Source organism: Chelon labrosus (genome assembly GCF_963514085.1).
Source record: "Chelon labrosus genome assembly, chromosome: 20".
Lineage (NCBI taxonomy): Eukaryota > Metazoa > Chordata > Actinopteri > Mugiliformes > Mugilidae > Chelon > Chelon labrosus.
The window spans coordinates 4,101,442-4,119,329 of NC_140353.1; the positions used below are offsets into that span (position 1 = coordinate 4,101,442).

Consider the following 17,888-nt stretch of genomic DNA (forward strand, 5'->3'; position numbering starts at 1 on the left):
TAAAAGATTAAAATCTAACACTGCTCGCGCACATGTACGGAGCTCGTCCATTTAAGCAAACATTTCATGAAATCGTTCACAAATTAAAATAACAATCGCAGAAAACTATTTTGAAACAGCAGATCTTGAACGCTCCCCGAATGCGTGCCAACAGGAAGTAGTTACACCAGCGGCCGGAAGTTCTGTGAGAAGACAGGAACAACAAAGAAGAGAGGGTACCCGGGTTTTAAACCTACTCGAGAACACAAAATCAAGGATTTTATCTGCCATTCATTGTAGGTAAGCAGCAACCTTTAGAGACTGCTCTTCAGAAACTGTATTTAATGGGAGCTACGCAAGTTACCCGCCGTTAGCGGCCCTGCTCGGCCGCTGCCTTGTCTTCCGTTATTACATTATTGGCTAACTAGCCATTTTAGCAAAGCTCTAAAAATACATGTGAGTATTAAGTGCAGTTAGAAATTTTAAGTTGTCGCACACTAGTTTAAATTTAATAAATATGTAACGTACGTAAAAAAGCCGTAATTAAACTTACACTGTTCAACAGTTACTGATGAATCATGATTTTCCCGGCGTTTAATCGGTGACGTGAACGTTACATTCTCGCAAGTACTTTAAATGAGTATTGATGGCAACGTGTTTTTTTTTTTAATGAGTCCGCGTTTTATATGTGACACACCCCGTTGTATGTACAGACAGAAAGAGTTATGGTTAATATAATGAGCCCTCCTTGTCCTAAATGACCGTAAACTGTCACACTATAAACAGTGTGAGAAACAAGAGAAGAAACAGTGTCCTTGTTCTTTGTAAAAGGACCATTTAAAGTTAAACCAAGGCTAATGTAAGGCCCCAGTCTTAATATGATAAGGCTGAAGTGTTTTTTAAAATCTAATTTGTGTTCCTGTCCCTGCACTACAGAGGTTTTTCTCTGGTCAAACACAAAGAAAGGGAATTTTATTCTAAGAAAATTGGAATAAAAGTCTTTAAATGGAAAGAGTGCTGTGGATTATGGAGAGTCAGTCTGAGAAGAGATCACTTTACAGCATAATAGACAGGACTCACGGGAGGAATGATTACAGCCACCAATAACTATTTGAATGTACACCCACGTGCCAAAACATTAAGTACGCTAAAGAAAGTGAAGGGCGTGCGCTAAACCCTCCATCACGACTGTTACAACATTCAGATATACGTCAAAAAGGTGGTAATTCAACTGTTTGATCATTTTGGAGGAGGTAGTTTGTGCTGCTGTTAAACTGTATTTAGCCTCACTAAAATGAGGTTGTCCAAATAATAAGAACATGTGTCTGAATCAACAAGTCTGTCTGTTATTTAAAACAAAAGCTGAACACCATAACCTTCATGAAGATAAGATTTATTGCAGAAATGTTACATTAGAATGCATTCGTTTCCACTTGTCTACCTAATGAATTGACCACTGAGTCGAGCATTGATTTAGTAAGAATTACGACTTAAAACTGTCTTAAGGGTTAGCATGAATTACAGCCATTATATCTCTGTTTTTATCTCTGAGTGTAGTTTCTCATCACGACAACACAGTACGTGTCGTTCATTGTGTATTTACAGCCTTTTAAAAATCCCTGTCAAGTCAGTTTCGAGATGTCCATCTTTACACCCGTGATTTGTGTAATTGTGGTCGCTGATAAACCTCCTTTTAAACCCATTTCTCTTAATTTTATTTCCTGTTCTCTCTTCCCAGGCTGAAAGAGTTGGGTTTGCATGTGAGGACAAGCGTCAGCCGAGCCAACCATGGCGAGCAATGCAGAAGATGTTGAAAACAATATGGTCAGTGTGTGAATGCTCTGTGTCTTCCCTCTGTGCTAATGCATTGGGTAATGATTGCCTAATAGGTTTAGCTGCGTAAATCACAGAGTTTCAGTATTTAAGTGGTGATAAAAGATTCTTCTGTTTCTGAGTCAGTTTGTGACGTCGTGCAGTGTGGAGGAGTGAGTTTAATTTGGCCTCCACTACATTACAGGATGATTACACTCTGATAAGGAATGATGTGGTTTTGCAGCCCTGATAAGCTGCAGGTTTTTATATCACTGAGGTGTGGAAGGAACTTGAAACCTGTCTTCAGACTCGCCATGTTGCCTTTACTGGAAGGGCGTTTCCACCCCAGCTGAGAGAAGGAGTCAAAGTCCCCTTTTGTCCTCTTCACAACACTAAGCCTTGTCCTATGTTTTGTTTAGCCCATAACACGTGTACATGAACACTACAGCAATGCCCCACAGTCTTAATTTTTTGTATGAGTCTGGCTGGAGACTTCATTTAAGAAGGCATTTTAATATAAAGCTCCACTCTTGCTGAGTAACTGGTTGATTTAACTCTAATTCTGTAAAGTAGTCTGTATCTCTTGTGTCCTTGGGACCAACATTGGCCTTATTCCCAGGACTGAGCGACATTTCGGCGTGTACCACACGGCGAGGTCATTTTGAACAGCTGTGGCAGATTTCACTATTCAGGTCAATCTCCGGAGATGCCTTCCGTCTGTCCCGTCTGTAGTTCTGTGTACCTGGTGCGATTGCTTCACGTCCCGGCTGCGGCAGGCCTCAACGCGCAGAGCAGCCCGTCAGGTTCTAGTCCACAAAGTGCTCTTGCTTTGCGTCCTTATTTTTGTCTCGATGGGACAGATCCTCGGGACGAGTGTGAACAGGCACGGTGCTGTTATCACTGGAGGAACTGAGATCGTGAAACAGTTAAGATCTGGAACATAAACATGGCTGACCTGATATCAGTCTGATGTAGTTTTATCTCATTGGTACATTAGATTTTTTCCACAGGAAGAAATGAAGCGCTTTAGTTGCAGCATTTTAAATAATGCACATATGTGTTGATGCAGAACTTTTGCAGAAAAACAGATTGCAGAAGATGTTTAATACCAAACTGTAAAAAATACACTACCTGGCCAAAAAAAAAAAAAGTAGCCATTTGGATTTAACTAAGCAAATAAGCAGAAGCCTCCTATTGGATAATTACTCCATGGGTGATTATCTTTCAGCTGGCAACAAGTTATTTAACCCCAACTGATGCAATGAGTAGCTTCTCATTTCTTAAACAACCATGTCTAAAGACACATCCTGTGGTCGTGGAAAAGATGTTAGTCTGCTTGAGAAGGGTCAAATCATTGGCATGCATCAAGCAGAGAAAACATCTAAGGAGACTGTAGAAACTACTAAAACTGGGTTAACAACTGTCCAACGCATTATTAAAAACTGGAAGGATAGTGGAGAACCATGGCATCAGGGTAAGAAGAGAGGCAGATGAAGTGATGCATCCATAATGCCTAGTGTCTACTGTACAAGCCTGTGGGGGCAGTGCTATGATCTGGGGTTGCTGCAGTTGGTCAGGTATAGGTTCAGCAACATTATGTGTCCAAAGAATGAGGTCAGCTGACTACCTGAATATACTGAATGACCAGGTTATTCCATCAATGGATTTTTTCTTCCCTGATGTTCACGGGCATATTCCAAGATGACAATGCCAGGACTCATGGGGCTCAGATTGTGAAAGAGTGGTTCAGGGAGCATGAGACATCACAGAGTCCAGACCTTAACCCCATTGAGAATCTTTGGGATGTGCTGGAGAAGGCTTTGTGCAGTGGTCAGACTCTCCCATCATCAAAACAAGATCTTGGTGAGAAATTAATGCAAAACTGGATGAAAATAAATCTGGTGACATTGGAGAAGCTTATAGAAACAATGCCACAGTGAATGAGTGCTGTAATCAAAGCTAAAGGTGGTCCAACGTGATATTAGAGTGTGTGACCTTTTTTTTGATGGGGACTTTTTTTGGCTAGGCAGTGTGTATATATCATGGACAATAAATCTGCTTCTAAACATAAAGTTGTAAGAAAATTTCAATTGGATTGAGGTGTAAACCTTTGATAATCTGTTCAATCTGAAAATATTAGCCCCTAATAACCATTCAAACATTTAATCTTCTTAATCTTCGTTCTCTCTGAGCATATTTGCCCCACGTGGGGTAAACATCACGTGATAAACAGAATTTGAAAAGATGAATGAAGCCTGAATGGACGTGGGTCCATCTTGGTCACCTTCTATTGAATGTCCTCAATAAAGTTGGGGAAAAGTTCTTCTTCTTTTGTTGTATTTCCTGCAGATCTGAGGCTACTTGGAGGATGCCAGAGTTGTTCTATGCTCAGTCTTCAGTTTCTTATGCACTTCTGTTTTTATCTCATCTGCAAATACACCCATGTAGATTTGAATGCAAATAGAGAAATGCATTTTTACTCAGTCTTCATAAACATGAAGAGCTCACAGAAATTAACAGGATTATTCTCTGATACTGACAGAACCAACCGGAGGTCAATGTAGCCCCAGAACCCGCCCAGCAACAACAGGAGACCGTTGTGATCAGAGCGCGGTCCAGGGGCGGCTCGGGAGCCGGAGGAGGAGGCGATGGCGGCGGTGGAGGAGGAGGAGGAGGCGGAGGAGGCGGAGTCAATCGTAGCGGCCCGGAGCAGAACGGACAGCCCCCTGCGCCTCGCCCGGCGGTCGTGGTGACGTCTGAGGAGGACGAGGACGAGGAGCTGACCCTGAAATACGGGGCCAAGCACGTCATCATGCTGTTTGTCCCCGTGACGCTCTGCATGGTGGTTGTTGTGGCAACAATAAAGTCTGTCACTTACTACACCCAGAATGACGGCCAGAGACTGTGAGTGTTAAAGACGTAGATGTCAGACTCATGAGCTCATTTAGAGAATAAAAAGCAGTACAGCGGCTTCACCACTAGGTGGAGCTAAAGTGATATAGTGTCCCTCATGCTTGTATAGCTGGAACCTGAAGACAGTCTTGTAATTGCATAAGATCATTAAGTCAGAGTCTGACTCAGAACACTTAAACACACACTTTTATATCTGTAGCTGTTACGCAGGGGAATTTAACACCCCCTGAAATAGCAGTTAGCTTAGAGGATAAGCTCCCAAAAGTGACAAACGCCTACATCACAAGCAGGTGACATAAGAAAAAGAACTTCTCACATCTAAAATGTTAGAAAAATGAATTTTTTAAATCACTGAATTGACGATATTTCTGTTATTTGGTGGCGTGTTTATTTGTGTTAATGTCTTGCATTCCCCTCCCTTCAGGATCTACACGCCGTTCCCCGAAGACACAGACACAGTAGGGCAGAGAGCCGTCAACTCCATCTTGAACGCCACCATCATGATCACCGTGATTATCGTCATGACTTTGGTGCTGGTGCTGCTCTACAAGTATCGCTGTTACAAGGTACGGACCAGCGTAGTGAAAAATCAACAGGCTGCAAGTCATTTTCAACGGGAGCCAGAGATATGAGGGTAGAAACCCACGACTGGCAGCATGAAGAAAGTGTAAATGTGCTGCAAATGTCGGTTACGAATGAAGCCAGAAGTTTAAATAAACTTTCGACGAATGCATTTAACTTAAATAAAACAGTTAAACAGTTGTACATTAACAACTCTGACCTCTGCCCTCACAGGTCATCCAAGGCTGGCTCTTCCTCTCCTCCCTCCTCCTGCTCTTCTTCTTTTCCTACATCTACCTCCAGTAAGCCACACACACATTTTGTTTCTCATAAATGTCATGTAATTATTTATGATGGTACGTGGAGACTTTCCAGGCATTTCCATCACATCTCTGCTTCTTGTTTGTTTTATTTCCCTCTAACAGAGAGGTTTTCAAGACCTACAACGTGGCCATGGACTACTTAACCCTGGCGATAATAGTTTGGAACTTCGGAGTGGTGGGCATGATGTGTATTCACTGGAAGGGACCTCTGCGGCTCCAGCAGGCCTACCTCATCATGATCAGCGCCCTCATGGCCCTGGTTTTCATCAAGTACCTGCCAGAGTGGACTGCCTGGCTCATATTAGCCGTCATATCGGTCTACGGTAAATCCTCTCGTCTACGTGTTGAGGCTGAAGGCTTCATCCAAACATCTGGTTTCTTTTAGCGGCTGCTGTTGATAGAGGACAAGGACAGAGGCTGAGGAACAAGGGGAAAATCTAAAATATCGTATATATTACAGATATACACTGATCAGCCACAACATTAAAACCACTGACAGCAGCCATCCCCAGCAGGATGCAGCCTGACACAGACACACACACAAAAACACTTTAGGAACAACTAAAAAAAAAAACATGAAGAACAGCACAAGGTGTTGACCTGGCCTCCAAATTCACTAGATCAGATTATTTAGTTGACATTATTCGTGTGCTGAAGGCAAGGATGTGTCTCATTTGCACAAAGTCATTGAGAAAATGGGCTCAGAAGTCTGTGAGGGATGGAGATGTTGGTAGAAAAGTTACAGACTATTAAATACTAACTACACTTGCAAAAAAAGGAACCTTGTTGGTTTAAGTGCAGATGCTGCCATGGTGTGGTCAGAGGCTTTGAATTTTTCTATCTAGACTCGTCCAGATGTTTCCAGTATATTTAAGTCAAGTCAGTTTTAAAGTGTTGGACAATCCAAGTTTCAGTTTATTAAACAAAAAGACAATGAAAATGAAGAAGTTTGAAACAGAACTCTAAATTTAAAGCTCACATAATCACAATAAAAACAAATACGCGTGAGTTTTAAGGCTGTCCAACTTAACATGCAGAGGAAAATTGCTGAAACTGCAAAAACACAGTCTTGCGGTTTGAGGCCAACACTCAAATTAGGTCTCCAGTAAGTTTGTCAGTTTTCCTTTTCAAAGAAAAACACTTTTAAACGGCATCTTGAGTTTATCTGGAAACCTTTACAGTCTTCTCAGAATTTCACTTTACTCATTTTATTAAACGGGGAAGTAGAGCCTTTAAAGAGGAAGTGTTTTCATGTCTGTTGTTTTCACGCATGTCTGTAGTTCGGAGGCTAACATCACTTGTCGTCCGAACTCTTGTTTTCTTTCCAGATCTGTTGGCGGTGCTCTGTCCCAAAGGGCCTCTGAGGATCCTGGTGGAGACGGCCCAGGAGAGAAACGAGCCCATCTTCCCTGCTCTCATCTACTCCTGTAAGATGAACACTGACATCAGGCCTGCACTATTATATTACATTATATTAACTTACAGTAATAAAACAGAGGTGTGTAATCTGTCTTCCATTAAAAGCTTTGAGTCAGTCACTCATTTTAGTACTTCAGCTCAACGCACGGGTTTAATTCTTCTTGGAGCAACAATTTAAATAACCTTTAACCTTTAAGAAACCTTTTCTCACATTTTGACCCTCTCACTTCTTCTCCAGCTACGATGGTGTGGCTCGTCAACATGGCGGACACCGACCGGCCGAAGAGGAACTCGACGGAAGGAGCTTCGCCTCAGCAAGAAGCTCAAGAAGGTAAACTGAGCGGTGGGAGCGTGCGTGACCGGTTACAGCTTTTTAATCTGTGCGACCGTTGCTGAGTCTGACCGGTGTCGCCCCCTGCAGCGGCGGCGGTGGCGTCTCCGGACCCGTCCAGCCCCAGCCCGTCACAGGACGACGGAGGCTTCAACTCCTCCTGGGTGAACCAGCAGGAGCACCGGCTCGGGCCCCTCCAGTCCACAGAGGACACCAGGCGGGAGATCCAGCAGATGCCGTCGGCGCGTCCTCCCGTTGAAGACGAAGACGACGAGGAGAGTGAGTGGAGAGTATCGAGCTGAACTCAGAAAAGATTCAGTCTGATTGAAGTCTTTGTTTGCAGCTCTCATGTCTGCACAATGCATGAACAATACACTTCTATGTCATGTTCAGTGTGGGACATACTCAGTGTGTATAAGCATAGTTTTGTTTTGTAGCCTAAAAGGGGACTTGTTGTTATGTGACATAAAGTTCAACACGTTATGATCCTTTTTAGATTCACCTCCCGGCCCTAATGTGAAGCAGAGCTCTGTAATTCCAACTCGTGAATTCCCAGATTGTCATCCCGCCTCCTCTCACTGTGTAATCATCGTCTTTCTCTTCCCTCTGCTCCCAACACAAAAACATGCCAGGAATGTTTTTATGTGTTTCCCCCTTTCTGTGAAATTAGGGCGTGTGTGAATGCACCCGCTTTTAGCCGGAGCAGTTTCACGTCTGTACCCTTTCACCCCCCCACCACCACCCCCCAACCGCCCCTCGCTCTCTGTCTGAGTTACAGCTTCGTTTAAATACGGGGTCCGAGCTCTTGTTTGTACGGTAATTACAGCCGGGAGGAGTTTTCAGCAGGGAGCGCAGGGTGAAATTCGTGTTTGTGAATTGTCTCCACCCTGAATGCGGTGTCCTCGTGTGTGTGTGTCAGGGGGCGTCAAGCTGGGGCTCGGAGACTTCATCTTCTACAGCATGCTGGTGGGGAAGGCCTCGGCCGCAGCCAGCGGCGACTGGAACACCACGCTCGCCTGCTTCGTGGCCATCCTCATTGTGAGTGACCGGCTGCTTATTTGGGAGACGCCACAACCTCATCCTCTGTCTCTAAGCGCAATATGTAACCTCCACTTGACTGTACACCAATCAGCCACAACATCATGACCACTGACAGGAGACGTGAATAACATTCAGCATCTTGTGACAATTCAGTGTTCTGCTGGGAAACTTTTGGACCTGGCATTAGACATGTAGCACCCACCCAGACCAGACCAGACCCCCCCACCCCATAGCAATGACACTCCTTGATGGCAGCAGCACACACACAAAAACACTTTAGGAACAACTCAAAAAAAACATGAAGAACAGCACAAGGTGTTGACCTGGCCTCCAAATTCACTAGATCCCAAACTGATCAAGTATCTGTGGGATGGTCCACAGAGGCCCCTCCCCTCAAAGGCCCCCACTAACAACATTCTGTTACCAGACACCACAGGACACCCTCAGAAGGCCCATGTCCATTCTCTGATGGGTCACAACTGTTTTGGAAGCACAAGGTGGTCATAATGTTTTGCCTGACTGGTGTGCAAGAAGCTGAGCTGATTTGTTTTTCTACACAATCACTGTGGTGTCTTTATCTCCTCTCGTCTCCATCCCCACAGGGCCTGTGTCTGACCCTGCTCCTCCTCGCCATCTTCAAGAAGGCGCTCCCCGCTCTGCCCATCTCCATCTTCTTCGGCCTGGTCTTCTACTTCGCCACCGACAACCTGGTGCGTCCCTTCATGGACGAGCTGGCGCTGCATCAGTTCTACATTTAACAGGAGGCTGCCCTGGTAACCCTCAGCCCACAAAGCTCTCCGGCCAACAACACGAGAGCGGTCCCTTTACAGCCGGGGATTGGGGGGGAAACAAAGGGGGCAACGCAGGGGCCCCTCCTGCCCCCACGTCCCCTCCTAAGAACTCACGATGCTGGGACACAAGTTGTTTTTTTTTCGCTCTGCCTTTACTTTCCGGCGCCAAGGGAGGGTCTTTCCCCGCTCGACAGCTACTCTGAAACATTTTCATTTCAAACCTGGAAGTGACATTTCTCGACCGGCGTTCTCAGGCGCGATCCAAACTTAGTGGGAATATTTTACCGTTATTTATGCAGGGAAGCTTCACCAGAGCTCGCCCGCTCCTTTTTCTTCTTTTTTGTTTTCCGACTTCACACGGACGACACGTTCATATCTGGGGACAGTCTTCACAGCAGGTGCCTTCCTCAGGGACACCTTGGCGGTAGCTGTTGAGCGAGCGGAGCCGGTTTCATTGATTTCTAAAAGACTGCACCCTTCCTGTCACGAGTTATTTTTTTCTTTTGCATTACTTGCGAGCCCCCACCCCACAAAAAAAAAAAACAATTTCAAAGCCTTCATTCAAGTAATGGACACTGAAAATGATGATGATGATGATAATAGATAGAAATTGTGATTGTGTATGAGATGTAAGTCACCAGAGCGTGCTTTGTCCTCACTGCTGTTAAGAGTAAAATGTTTTAATTTAGCCACAGAAAGCGGAACGGTTTCCACCCGCCGTGACGTACGCCGATCCAGGACGGACGCACTTTGACTACGAGATCTCACAGTGTTTTCTGCCCTCGGCGTTTATTCACAGTTACTGTCACGGCTTTGAAGGAGGCGCGCTGACGAACCCGGTCAGCCGCCGAGCAGTTCAGTGCCTTGCTCACGGGGCATTTCAGTAGTCGTTGTGGTTGTTGTTAGTGCGGGACAGAAATGTGCTTTTAATTCTCTACCTTGACTGAAATTTAGTTTATTTCTTCTTTTAACCGTGTCCATGGATTGTAAGCTGTGATCATCCCGGTCACAAACTCTGAACCTTTAGGCTATAGCTGCCCTCATGACGCTCGCCTGGTGCTGTTTGGAACTATGCTACATCAACACACTGAAATCATTTCAGTTCTACACAGATACTGTTGAGTGGTGTGTGTTTTGTTTTTTCTTTCTCCCAAGATATGCACAAGAGACACTTTTTATTTTTCAATCTAGGTGTGGACTGAGCTCATTCTGAAATCACAAATCTGTGAAGAAAGTGTACGACTGAGACTTGAGAAATGAGGGAGTAGAACTAGAGGTGAATTTGTGAGCATATCTGAAAGAAAAAAGAAACTAATCGAGCATCATTAGCATTAAAAACAAACCAAAAATACTAAGAAAAAAAACACTGGGACGTTTATGAGATGACTTTAGAGGAAGACCAGCTGCACTGATTGCTCTTAAGTTGTTGCACTCGAGTTTCACGCTTGCAAGAAGAAAAAAAGAATCCAAGAGGGAACAATATAGTCATACTTGTGCAGTTTTTCTTTTCCCTGATTAGTTTTTAAGGGAATATTTTTGGGTGACTGACTTTTTTTTTTTTTTTTCTGTCCTTCACATGCGTGTTATGCAAGGTTATTCTGATTCAGATTTTGTTCTTTTTTTTAATAAATAACGAAACTGAAAACTGTCTGTGTTTGTTTCCAGGAAAGTTCTCAAGACTCTTATTTTAGATTTGTAGCTACAGTGAATCACAGCGTTGTGTTGAAAGCAGTAATCTGTTGAAATGTAGTCTGGTTTCATTTTTCATTGCAAGTGGCTTTTTGGTACAGTTTGCTATTTAACAACCATCGAAATATACGCTGATCATGCATAACATTATGACCACCTTCCTAATATTGTGTAGGTCTCCTTTGTGCCTCCAAAACTGTTGTGACTCATCAGAGAATGGACATGGGCCTTCTGAGGGTGTCCTGTGGTGTCTGGCAACACAATGTTGTTTGTGAATGGGGGCCTTTGAGGGGAGGGGCCTCTGTGGATCATCCCACAGATACTTGATCAGTCTGGGATCTAGTGAATTTAGTTGTTCTTAAAGCGTTTTTGTGTGGGGATGGCAGCAGCCATCCCCACACAAAAACAGGAGAACTAAATAACATTGACCATCTTGTGACAATTCAATGTTCTGCTGGGAAACTTCTGGACCTGGCATTCATTCATGTGGATGTTACTTAGACATGTAGCACCCACCTAGACCAGACCAGGCACCCCCACCCCATAACAATGACACTCCTTGATGGCAGCAGCCATCCCCAGTAGGATGCAGCCTGACACACACACACACACACACACACACACACACACAAGAACGCTTGAGGAACAACTAAAAAAAATCATGAAGAACAGCACAAGGTGTTGACCTGGCCTCCAAATTCACTAGATCCCAAACTGATCAAGTATCTGTGGGATGATCCACAGAGGCCCCTCCCCTCAAATCCCCCCCACTAACAACATCCTGTTGCCCTCAGAAGGCCCATGTCAATTCTCTGATGAGTCACAACTGTTTTGGAGGCACAAGGGAGACTTACACAATATTAGGAAGGTGGTCATAATGTTATGCCTGATCGGTGTATGTCCCCCTAACCATATAAATGTGCAGAACCAAATCTCAAGAGTATTTAAACCAGTCTAACAGCTCTATATTCAAATAGTTTGGTAGTTTGATCTGTTGCCAGAAGTAGTCTTTACAGAATAAAGTAAACGTATTTTAGCTTAACGTATCATGTAGATGTCAGATAAATATAGAAAACATTCAGTGTTTAATCTCTGAGATGTAAAGTTGAGAATATAAAGAATTTGCTTAGTCATTCCAGTCCTCCAGAAAACAACTTATAAAACTGTGTGACACAAGTTTTTATTTGTCCTTTTTCATTTCAGAGGTCAGAGGTCAGGATCAGATCAACACCCCACTGGCTGGTTTCCACACTGTGTCTGTTGTCGTCTTCTGATTCTCCTGATTTCCACTCAGCGAGAAAAACCCTCCTTGGAACCGTCGCACAGCATCTCAGCAGACGGTGGGAACATTGCGGAAATTCCTCGGCGTGCTGCTCTGCGCTGGCATCCCGCGCTCGCCTTTCCACCGATGCCAACTGGCTGGCTGGCGGGCTCCGAGCTGGCCCGCCGCCTGGAGCGCTCGTCGCATTAGCCGTCACCGCGGGGACTGTTTGGCCTCGCTGGACGGGACAGTGGCACAGTGTGGCCAGAATGTTTAGCCTCATGCTGTGACTTACCTAACAGGCCCTCGGCGAGGCCTCATCCTGGCATGTGAACCCGGCGGCTCGGCTTGTGAACGAGTTAATTCCATAATGCATCGATTCTGGACACCCTCGCTGTTCAGATTAGGTCTTGGCATCCTCCCCAGAGAAGAGAAATTAAAGGTAAGTGGTTGGAAAATTTAAAAAAAAGTGCCTCCACATTCATGGAAAAGCTGGCTTTAACCCGGCCATCACATTTCTTTGTAGGCCTTTAAGCGTGTTTGCTGACGGGTAAGTGAGTCCACAGAGTGAACGGAGGTAATCTGCCGATCACTGTCATCCTCCGTGTGGAGTGGAATTAAGCAGGAGACTTTGTGGCTGTGTGTCACATCGATGTGCGTTACAGGTTTCCCAGGATAGCTCTGCTAAGGGGATTACTGTGCAGGGAGGAACGTCTGCTCCATGCGCAAGAACTTCAGAATTAAGCCTCATTAATCGCTCTAGAGCGGCGACAAGCGCAGGCACGGAGGAGACAGGAGAGAGGACGAAAAAGACTGGACAAAATAAAGAATAATTGAAGAAAGAGTTCACCAAAGATGTCTAAGGACAAGCTGGAGAGCCTGGTGAAGCACATGGAGGAGACGCTCTCGGAGATGGAGCAGCTCAAACAGCACTGCGGGAGGCAGAGCGAGGAGCTGAGCCAGCTGGTGGTGGAGCTCCGGCGGGAGAACCAGGAGCTGGTGGAGAAGTACAACCAGCTCACCGTGGAGATGAAGGAGGCCAAGGAGATAATAGATCAGCTGCAGGACACAAAGTACGCCTTCAACGCCAAGGAGAGGCAGGCGCAGAAGCTCAGCCGGCAGCTCTGAGGACCGACGGTGGAGACTTGAGACGGCGTGCTGAAGAAAAAAAAGAATCCTTGATTAAAACAAGATGGGAAAAGTGTTGTGGAAGATATGTAAAGACTGGGTGGGCATGCTGGCTAAACTGGGCACATAGAGGTTGTTGTTTTGTTCTTCTCTGTGAACATGTGTACATTTTATGCCCATGCAGGATGGATGTAAAGCTTAGTAATTTGAATGTTAACTTAAACTCTGTGGCTTCGAGCTCCTTTTAAAGCCTCGGATAGACTTAATGACCAGGAAGCAAAACGGAGGCACTAAATGCAATGTGGATGTGGAAAATGTCAACTCCTTTCTTGGGTTGAAAATCATGCATCATCAAGGCATTTTGCTCGTTAGTTTTCTATAATTAAAACAACAACATTCCCTGAAGCCGGGACGCACTTAACCCGTAAAGATTTTATTAGATAACGGCCGCGGGATATTATTTTTAAGCGGGCGGTCACCTATTTTGGGCCTTTGTGAAGCCAAGTGCTAAAAATACCTGGTTATCCCTTCCTGTACTCAAACTTGTGAGATGTTGTTCTTCAACGTGCCTCCCTCCTAAAAGAGTCCTGTAAACAGTGTGCAAAGAAAATGAATGTTTAAATTCTGCATGAAAGGCTTTTGAAGATGTCATGTACAACCCTGTGATGATTTCAGACCAAATGTAAAGATATTAAATGCAACCGTTGAGCATTTCCCTCCTAAAACGTTGCTGGACTTATTGCTGAGTTATTACAGTTTAGTTCGACACATTATTTTTGTCCTACATTACCCACAATGCAATTTCACCCAAGACAGTTTGGACAGAGGTTTGTGGTTTTCTGACAGGACACAAGATGCAATACAACATGAGACAACGCGGTTTTAACCACATCATATTTATAGAGACTGAGTCAGAAGCCGAAATTCAGACAAAACATTGGGTAAAATCAGAGTTAAATACACAAAGGAAGGGTCTACACTCAATATGGCAGTCAGGACAAAAATACAAGATCATAGACTGTAAATAAAGATCGAACTGCTCCTCAAAAGTGAAGCCAAAGCAAGTAGAGCTCCCCCTGGTGGCTGGCTGCGGTGTAGGTCATAAGCTCCACCCTCTCCATGTTAGTGGATGGGACTTGGGTCAAACTAAAACGCTAAAATACACGTCAAATAATTTTCTTTCAAGGATGGTTTCTGTCATTTTAGGCAGTTAATATAATGTTGATGCATGTTCAAGTGTCAATTTTTCTGATAAGTTTTAGTTATTTATTTGACGCTATAGAAACGTGACCTCATGATGACCCCCAGTTGCTACGCCAACCGCTCTGTAAAGCGGTACTGTAGGACCGTGAGTGTTGGAAATAATTAAATAAACAAATAAGTACAGCGTATAATCCAAGATTTCTCTGTAACTGGTGGAGATTGAGCAGAGCGATGTTTTAATTAAACGAAAACAGGAGTAGGTCTGATAATTGATAGTGTGGTTCCAGTCTCGGACCGTGCTACGCAGACTCCAAATCTTGCAAGTTGGCGCTGCCCATATCCCCAGGGAACTGGCCTCAGTTTGGCCAGATTCAAGGGAGTGGGAATGTGGCGTCCATATTTATATACAGTCTATACACAAGATGGACAGGGAGGTAAAATCCTTGTTATTTATCAACGCAAATGAGTGGAGTGATCCTGTGGTGGTTTTAAGGTCAACACTCAACATTCAACTCAAAATTGAACAGATTTGGTCACAGACAATAGATAAATAATAATAATAATAATAATAATAATAATAAAACGAATGAAATCAAGAACACTACTTCCTTACTGGACAGTTTCCATTTAATTTCTGCTTCTAAAATGTAAATTTCTGTGTAGGATTGTAGGAATATTATTATTTTTTAAATCTTTTAATGCTTCTTAGTTACATTTACTCCTTTACTGCAACTTAATACTGGTCTTGACTTCAGTTGCACATTTTTCCAGGTAGGATTTTGACTTCTAGTGATAGCTACTTCCAGTTTTACTTGTATGTCACCACTGTTAAATGATGGTGATAAAATAAAAGCAACTTTCTGGAACAGTAATGGCTGACATGTTTGACTTATTATTTTTTATGGAGGATTCGCATGAGTTAATTCAGCTTCTGATGGTCCACTGAACGCGTAGGACACTTGAGACGAGGCTGAGCTCTTCTCTTCCTTCAAACAGAGGTTGTTTATCTGTGAAGTGTTGTGATTTTAAATATTCACCCGTGAGTCTCTCAGTCTGGCCCAAGCATGTAGCATCCCTTTTCGCTGTGAGCAGGCGGACTGACATGTGGCTTGAATGTGTTTTGCTGGAATATGTTTTGATTTATTCACATGAGAAGACAGTCACGTAAATAAATCACACACACTCATACCCAACATGTATTTTTCATTAAAGCCATAAGTACATATAGTTTGTTCATGGTGGTCTGCTGGCATGTTTTTGAAAACCTCACAAAGACGAGAGAGGAGCGGAGAGAGGAAGAAATTCTCTTTTGGGGAAACACAGTGGCAGATGTTTAAACACAGCTTTGGTTGCGTCTGTGGCAGTTTCCTCCTTAAAAAAACCCCTCAAATAATCACATTTCTGTGTTGTTTTCATGCAGCTTTAACGTGTCCGCGATGGTATGGCGTTTCAGTGTCAAATCCTTCGAGGAGCCGCCGTCCATATTTTTGATTTGAGTGTTTTGAGTACATGAAATTAAAGATGAGCTCTGGATTGATTTCATTTGGCCGTTTTTAACCTTAAATTTAAGTTTCTGGCTCCATCTAACATGGTTTTATAAGCAGTGACGATGCTTTGCTCTGAGGAGGACAGGAAAAGACGTGCAAATAAAATGGGATCATAAGAAAGGTTGTAGAGTGTCGTTGCACTCCAGGGTTCATGGTTGCCATTGCATAACATGTTTTTCGTTTCTTTTCACATGGACAATTGCTTGTTTTGGCTGTCCTGACCTGTACTGCTTCCCAGTTTTTGACAGAACTGTTCATAAGAAGGATGTCTACTAAACATCGGCCGACTGGTTCCTTTCTCTGTGGAGTTTGCATGTTCTCCCTGTGTCTGCGTGGGTTCTCTCCAGGTACTCCAGCTTCCTCCCACCGTCCAAAGACATGCTGGTTAGGTTCATTGGTGATTCTAAACTGGCCGTAGCGTGAGTGTGAATGGTTGTCTGTCTCTCTGTGTTAGCCCTGAGATAGACTGGAGATCTGTCCAGGGTGTACCCCACCTCTCACCAAATGATAGCTGGGATAGGCTCCTATGGCGGTGCTCCCTGCAGTCGTGGGCTGGAGGCCCTCTCGGTGTGGTCGGCCCCCAAAGGTGGCTTTCTCCTTGCTCCAGGTCTCGGTGCCCGGCCATGTCTCTCTCGTGTGGGTGTGTGTGGGGCGTGTGTGTGTGTGTGTTGTGTCTCGTGTCTCTGTGTTTTTATGGGGGTGGGAGAGTTGGATTTTTTTGTTTTGTTTTGTTTTTGCTGTTTTTAGCCTCTGTGAGGCACTTTGTATTGCTTTTAAAATGCATGAAAAGTGCAATATAAATAAATTTGATTTGATTTGATTTGATTTGATTGTCTGCCAAATAAAATAATGCACAATTTAAATTTCACAGATTTATGTGTTTGGTTGGCCCTGATCCCTCACAGCAGGAAGGTTCTGGGTTCAAATCCACTGGCCGACTGGGGCCTTTCTATGCGAAGTTTGCACATTCTAGTACTCCGGCTTCCTCCCACCGTCCAAAGTACATGCTCATTAGGTTAATTGGGAATTCAAAATTGGCCCTAGGTGTGCATGTGTGCGTGAATGTTTGTTTCATCTCTGATGGACTGGCGACCTGTCCAGGGTGCACTCTGTCTCTTGCCCAGTGACAGCTGGGATAGGCTCCAGCCCCCCACACCCTCCCCGTGACCCTCCAGAGGACAAGCGGTTACAGAAAACGGTCCTTCAGCAGCCTTTTAACACCTTTGTGCACAGCGACAAAATTACTAATTTTTGCCAGCTTCTCATATGTGAGGAGGTGGTTGACTTTTCTTTATTTAACAGTGTGTGATGTAAATATGTGCATTTTTTTTTTTCTTGAGTGGCTGTTTTGCTGAGGATGATGGTTTCATTCTGGAAGACTTACTCAGAAACGATTTGATAAATACATCTGTTCAAGGATGCACAACAAACAGCTGATTGTTCAGTGAATCTCAGCCTTTCATTCATAATTTATTAAACAAAAAAGAGCAATATTGACCACTTTATCTTTCTGGTTGTGTCTTCCTCGGTTTTAACTGACTGTAGACTGAATATATTGGAGTTTAGAGCAGACAAAACAAGCATCACCTCCTTCACATTTCTATGTTTTCAGATTTTATGAACTCTGTCAACTGAAAAGAAACAGGATAATAAATGAAAAGCTGACAGGGAGAAGCTGTGTGTTTGTTTTTCTTAGCTCCTGCATTTTAATCCTCTGCATGAGTTTAATGTCACATACAGAATGACACAATATGAAACTAAACTATATTCATATTTGACGTAATAACAAGGCTTCATGTTTTGGTCAGCTGTGCAGCCTCAGTCTGAGTCAAACCAAGAGTTTTATCCCTCAGCACTTCACTGTTTATCTTGATTTAAATTAGGTCAGAA

General features: G+C 43.9%; 1 protein-coding gene across 2 annotated transcripts; it reads left to right on the plus strand.

Annotated features, from left to right (window-relative positions):
- Window positions 1-99: 99 nt before the first annotated feature.
- On the plus strand, window positions 100-10,809 carry psen1 (presenilin 1). 2 transcript variants are annotated; one of them, XM_084568388.1, is made up of 11 exons: window positions 100-279; window positions 1,718-1,803; window positions 4,334-4,695; window positions 5,129-5,270; window positions 5,500-5,567; window positions 5,691-5,911; window positions 6,917-7,015; window positions 7,246-7,338; window positions 7,429-7,617; window positions 8,258-8,376; window positions 8,982-10,809. In XM_084568388.1, exons 2-11 carry the CDS (start codon window positions 1,768-1,770, stop codon window positions 9,135-9,137), a joined length of 1,485 nt encoding a protein of 494 aa, XP_084424514.1. In that variant the 5' UTR covers window positions 100-279; window positions 1,718-1,767; the 3' UTR covers window positions 9,138-10,809. The 2 variants fall into 2 exon arrangements, with proteins under 2 accessions (XP_084424514.1, XP_084424515.1); XM_084568389.1 differs by having other exon boundaries at window positions 100-275.
- The last annotated feature ends 7,079 nt before the right edge of the window (window positions 10,810-17,888 follow it).

What these genes read in the sequence shown, in the direction of transcription:
- psen1 (XM_084568388.1), top strand. Translation starts at nt 1,768, where the DNA reads ATGGCGAGCAATGCAGAAGATGTTGAAAACAATATG. An exon ending in AGACGAAGACGACGAGGAGA is followed by an intron (nt 7,618 to 8,257) that starts GTGAGTGGAGAG and finishes TGTGTGTGTCAG; the next exon opens with GGGGCGTCAAGCTGGGGCTC. An exon ending in GCTTCGTGGCCATCCTCATT is followed by an intron (nt 8,377 to 8,981) that starts GTGAGTGACCGG and finishes CCATCCCCACAG; the next exon opens with GGCCTGTGTCTGACCCTGCT.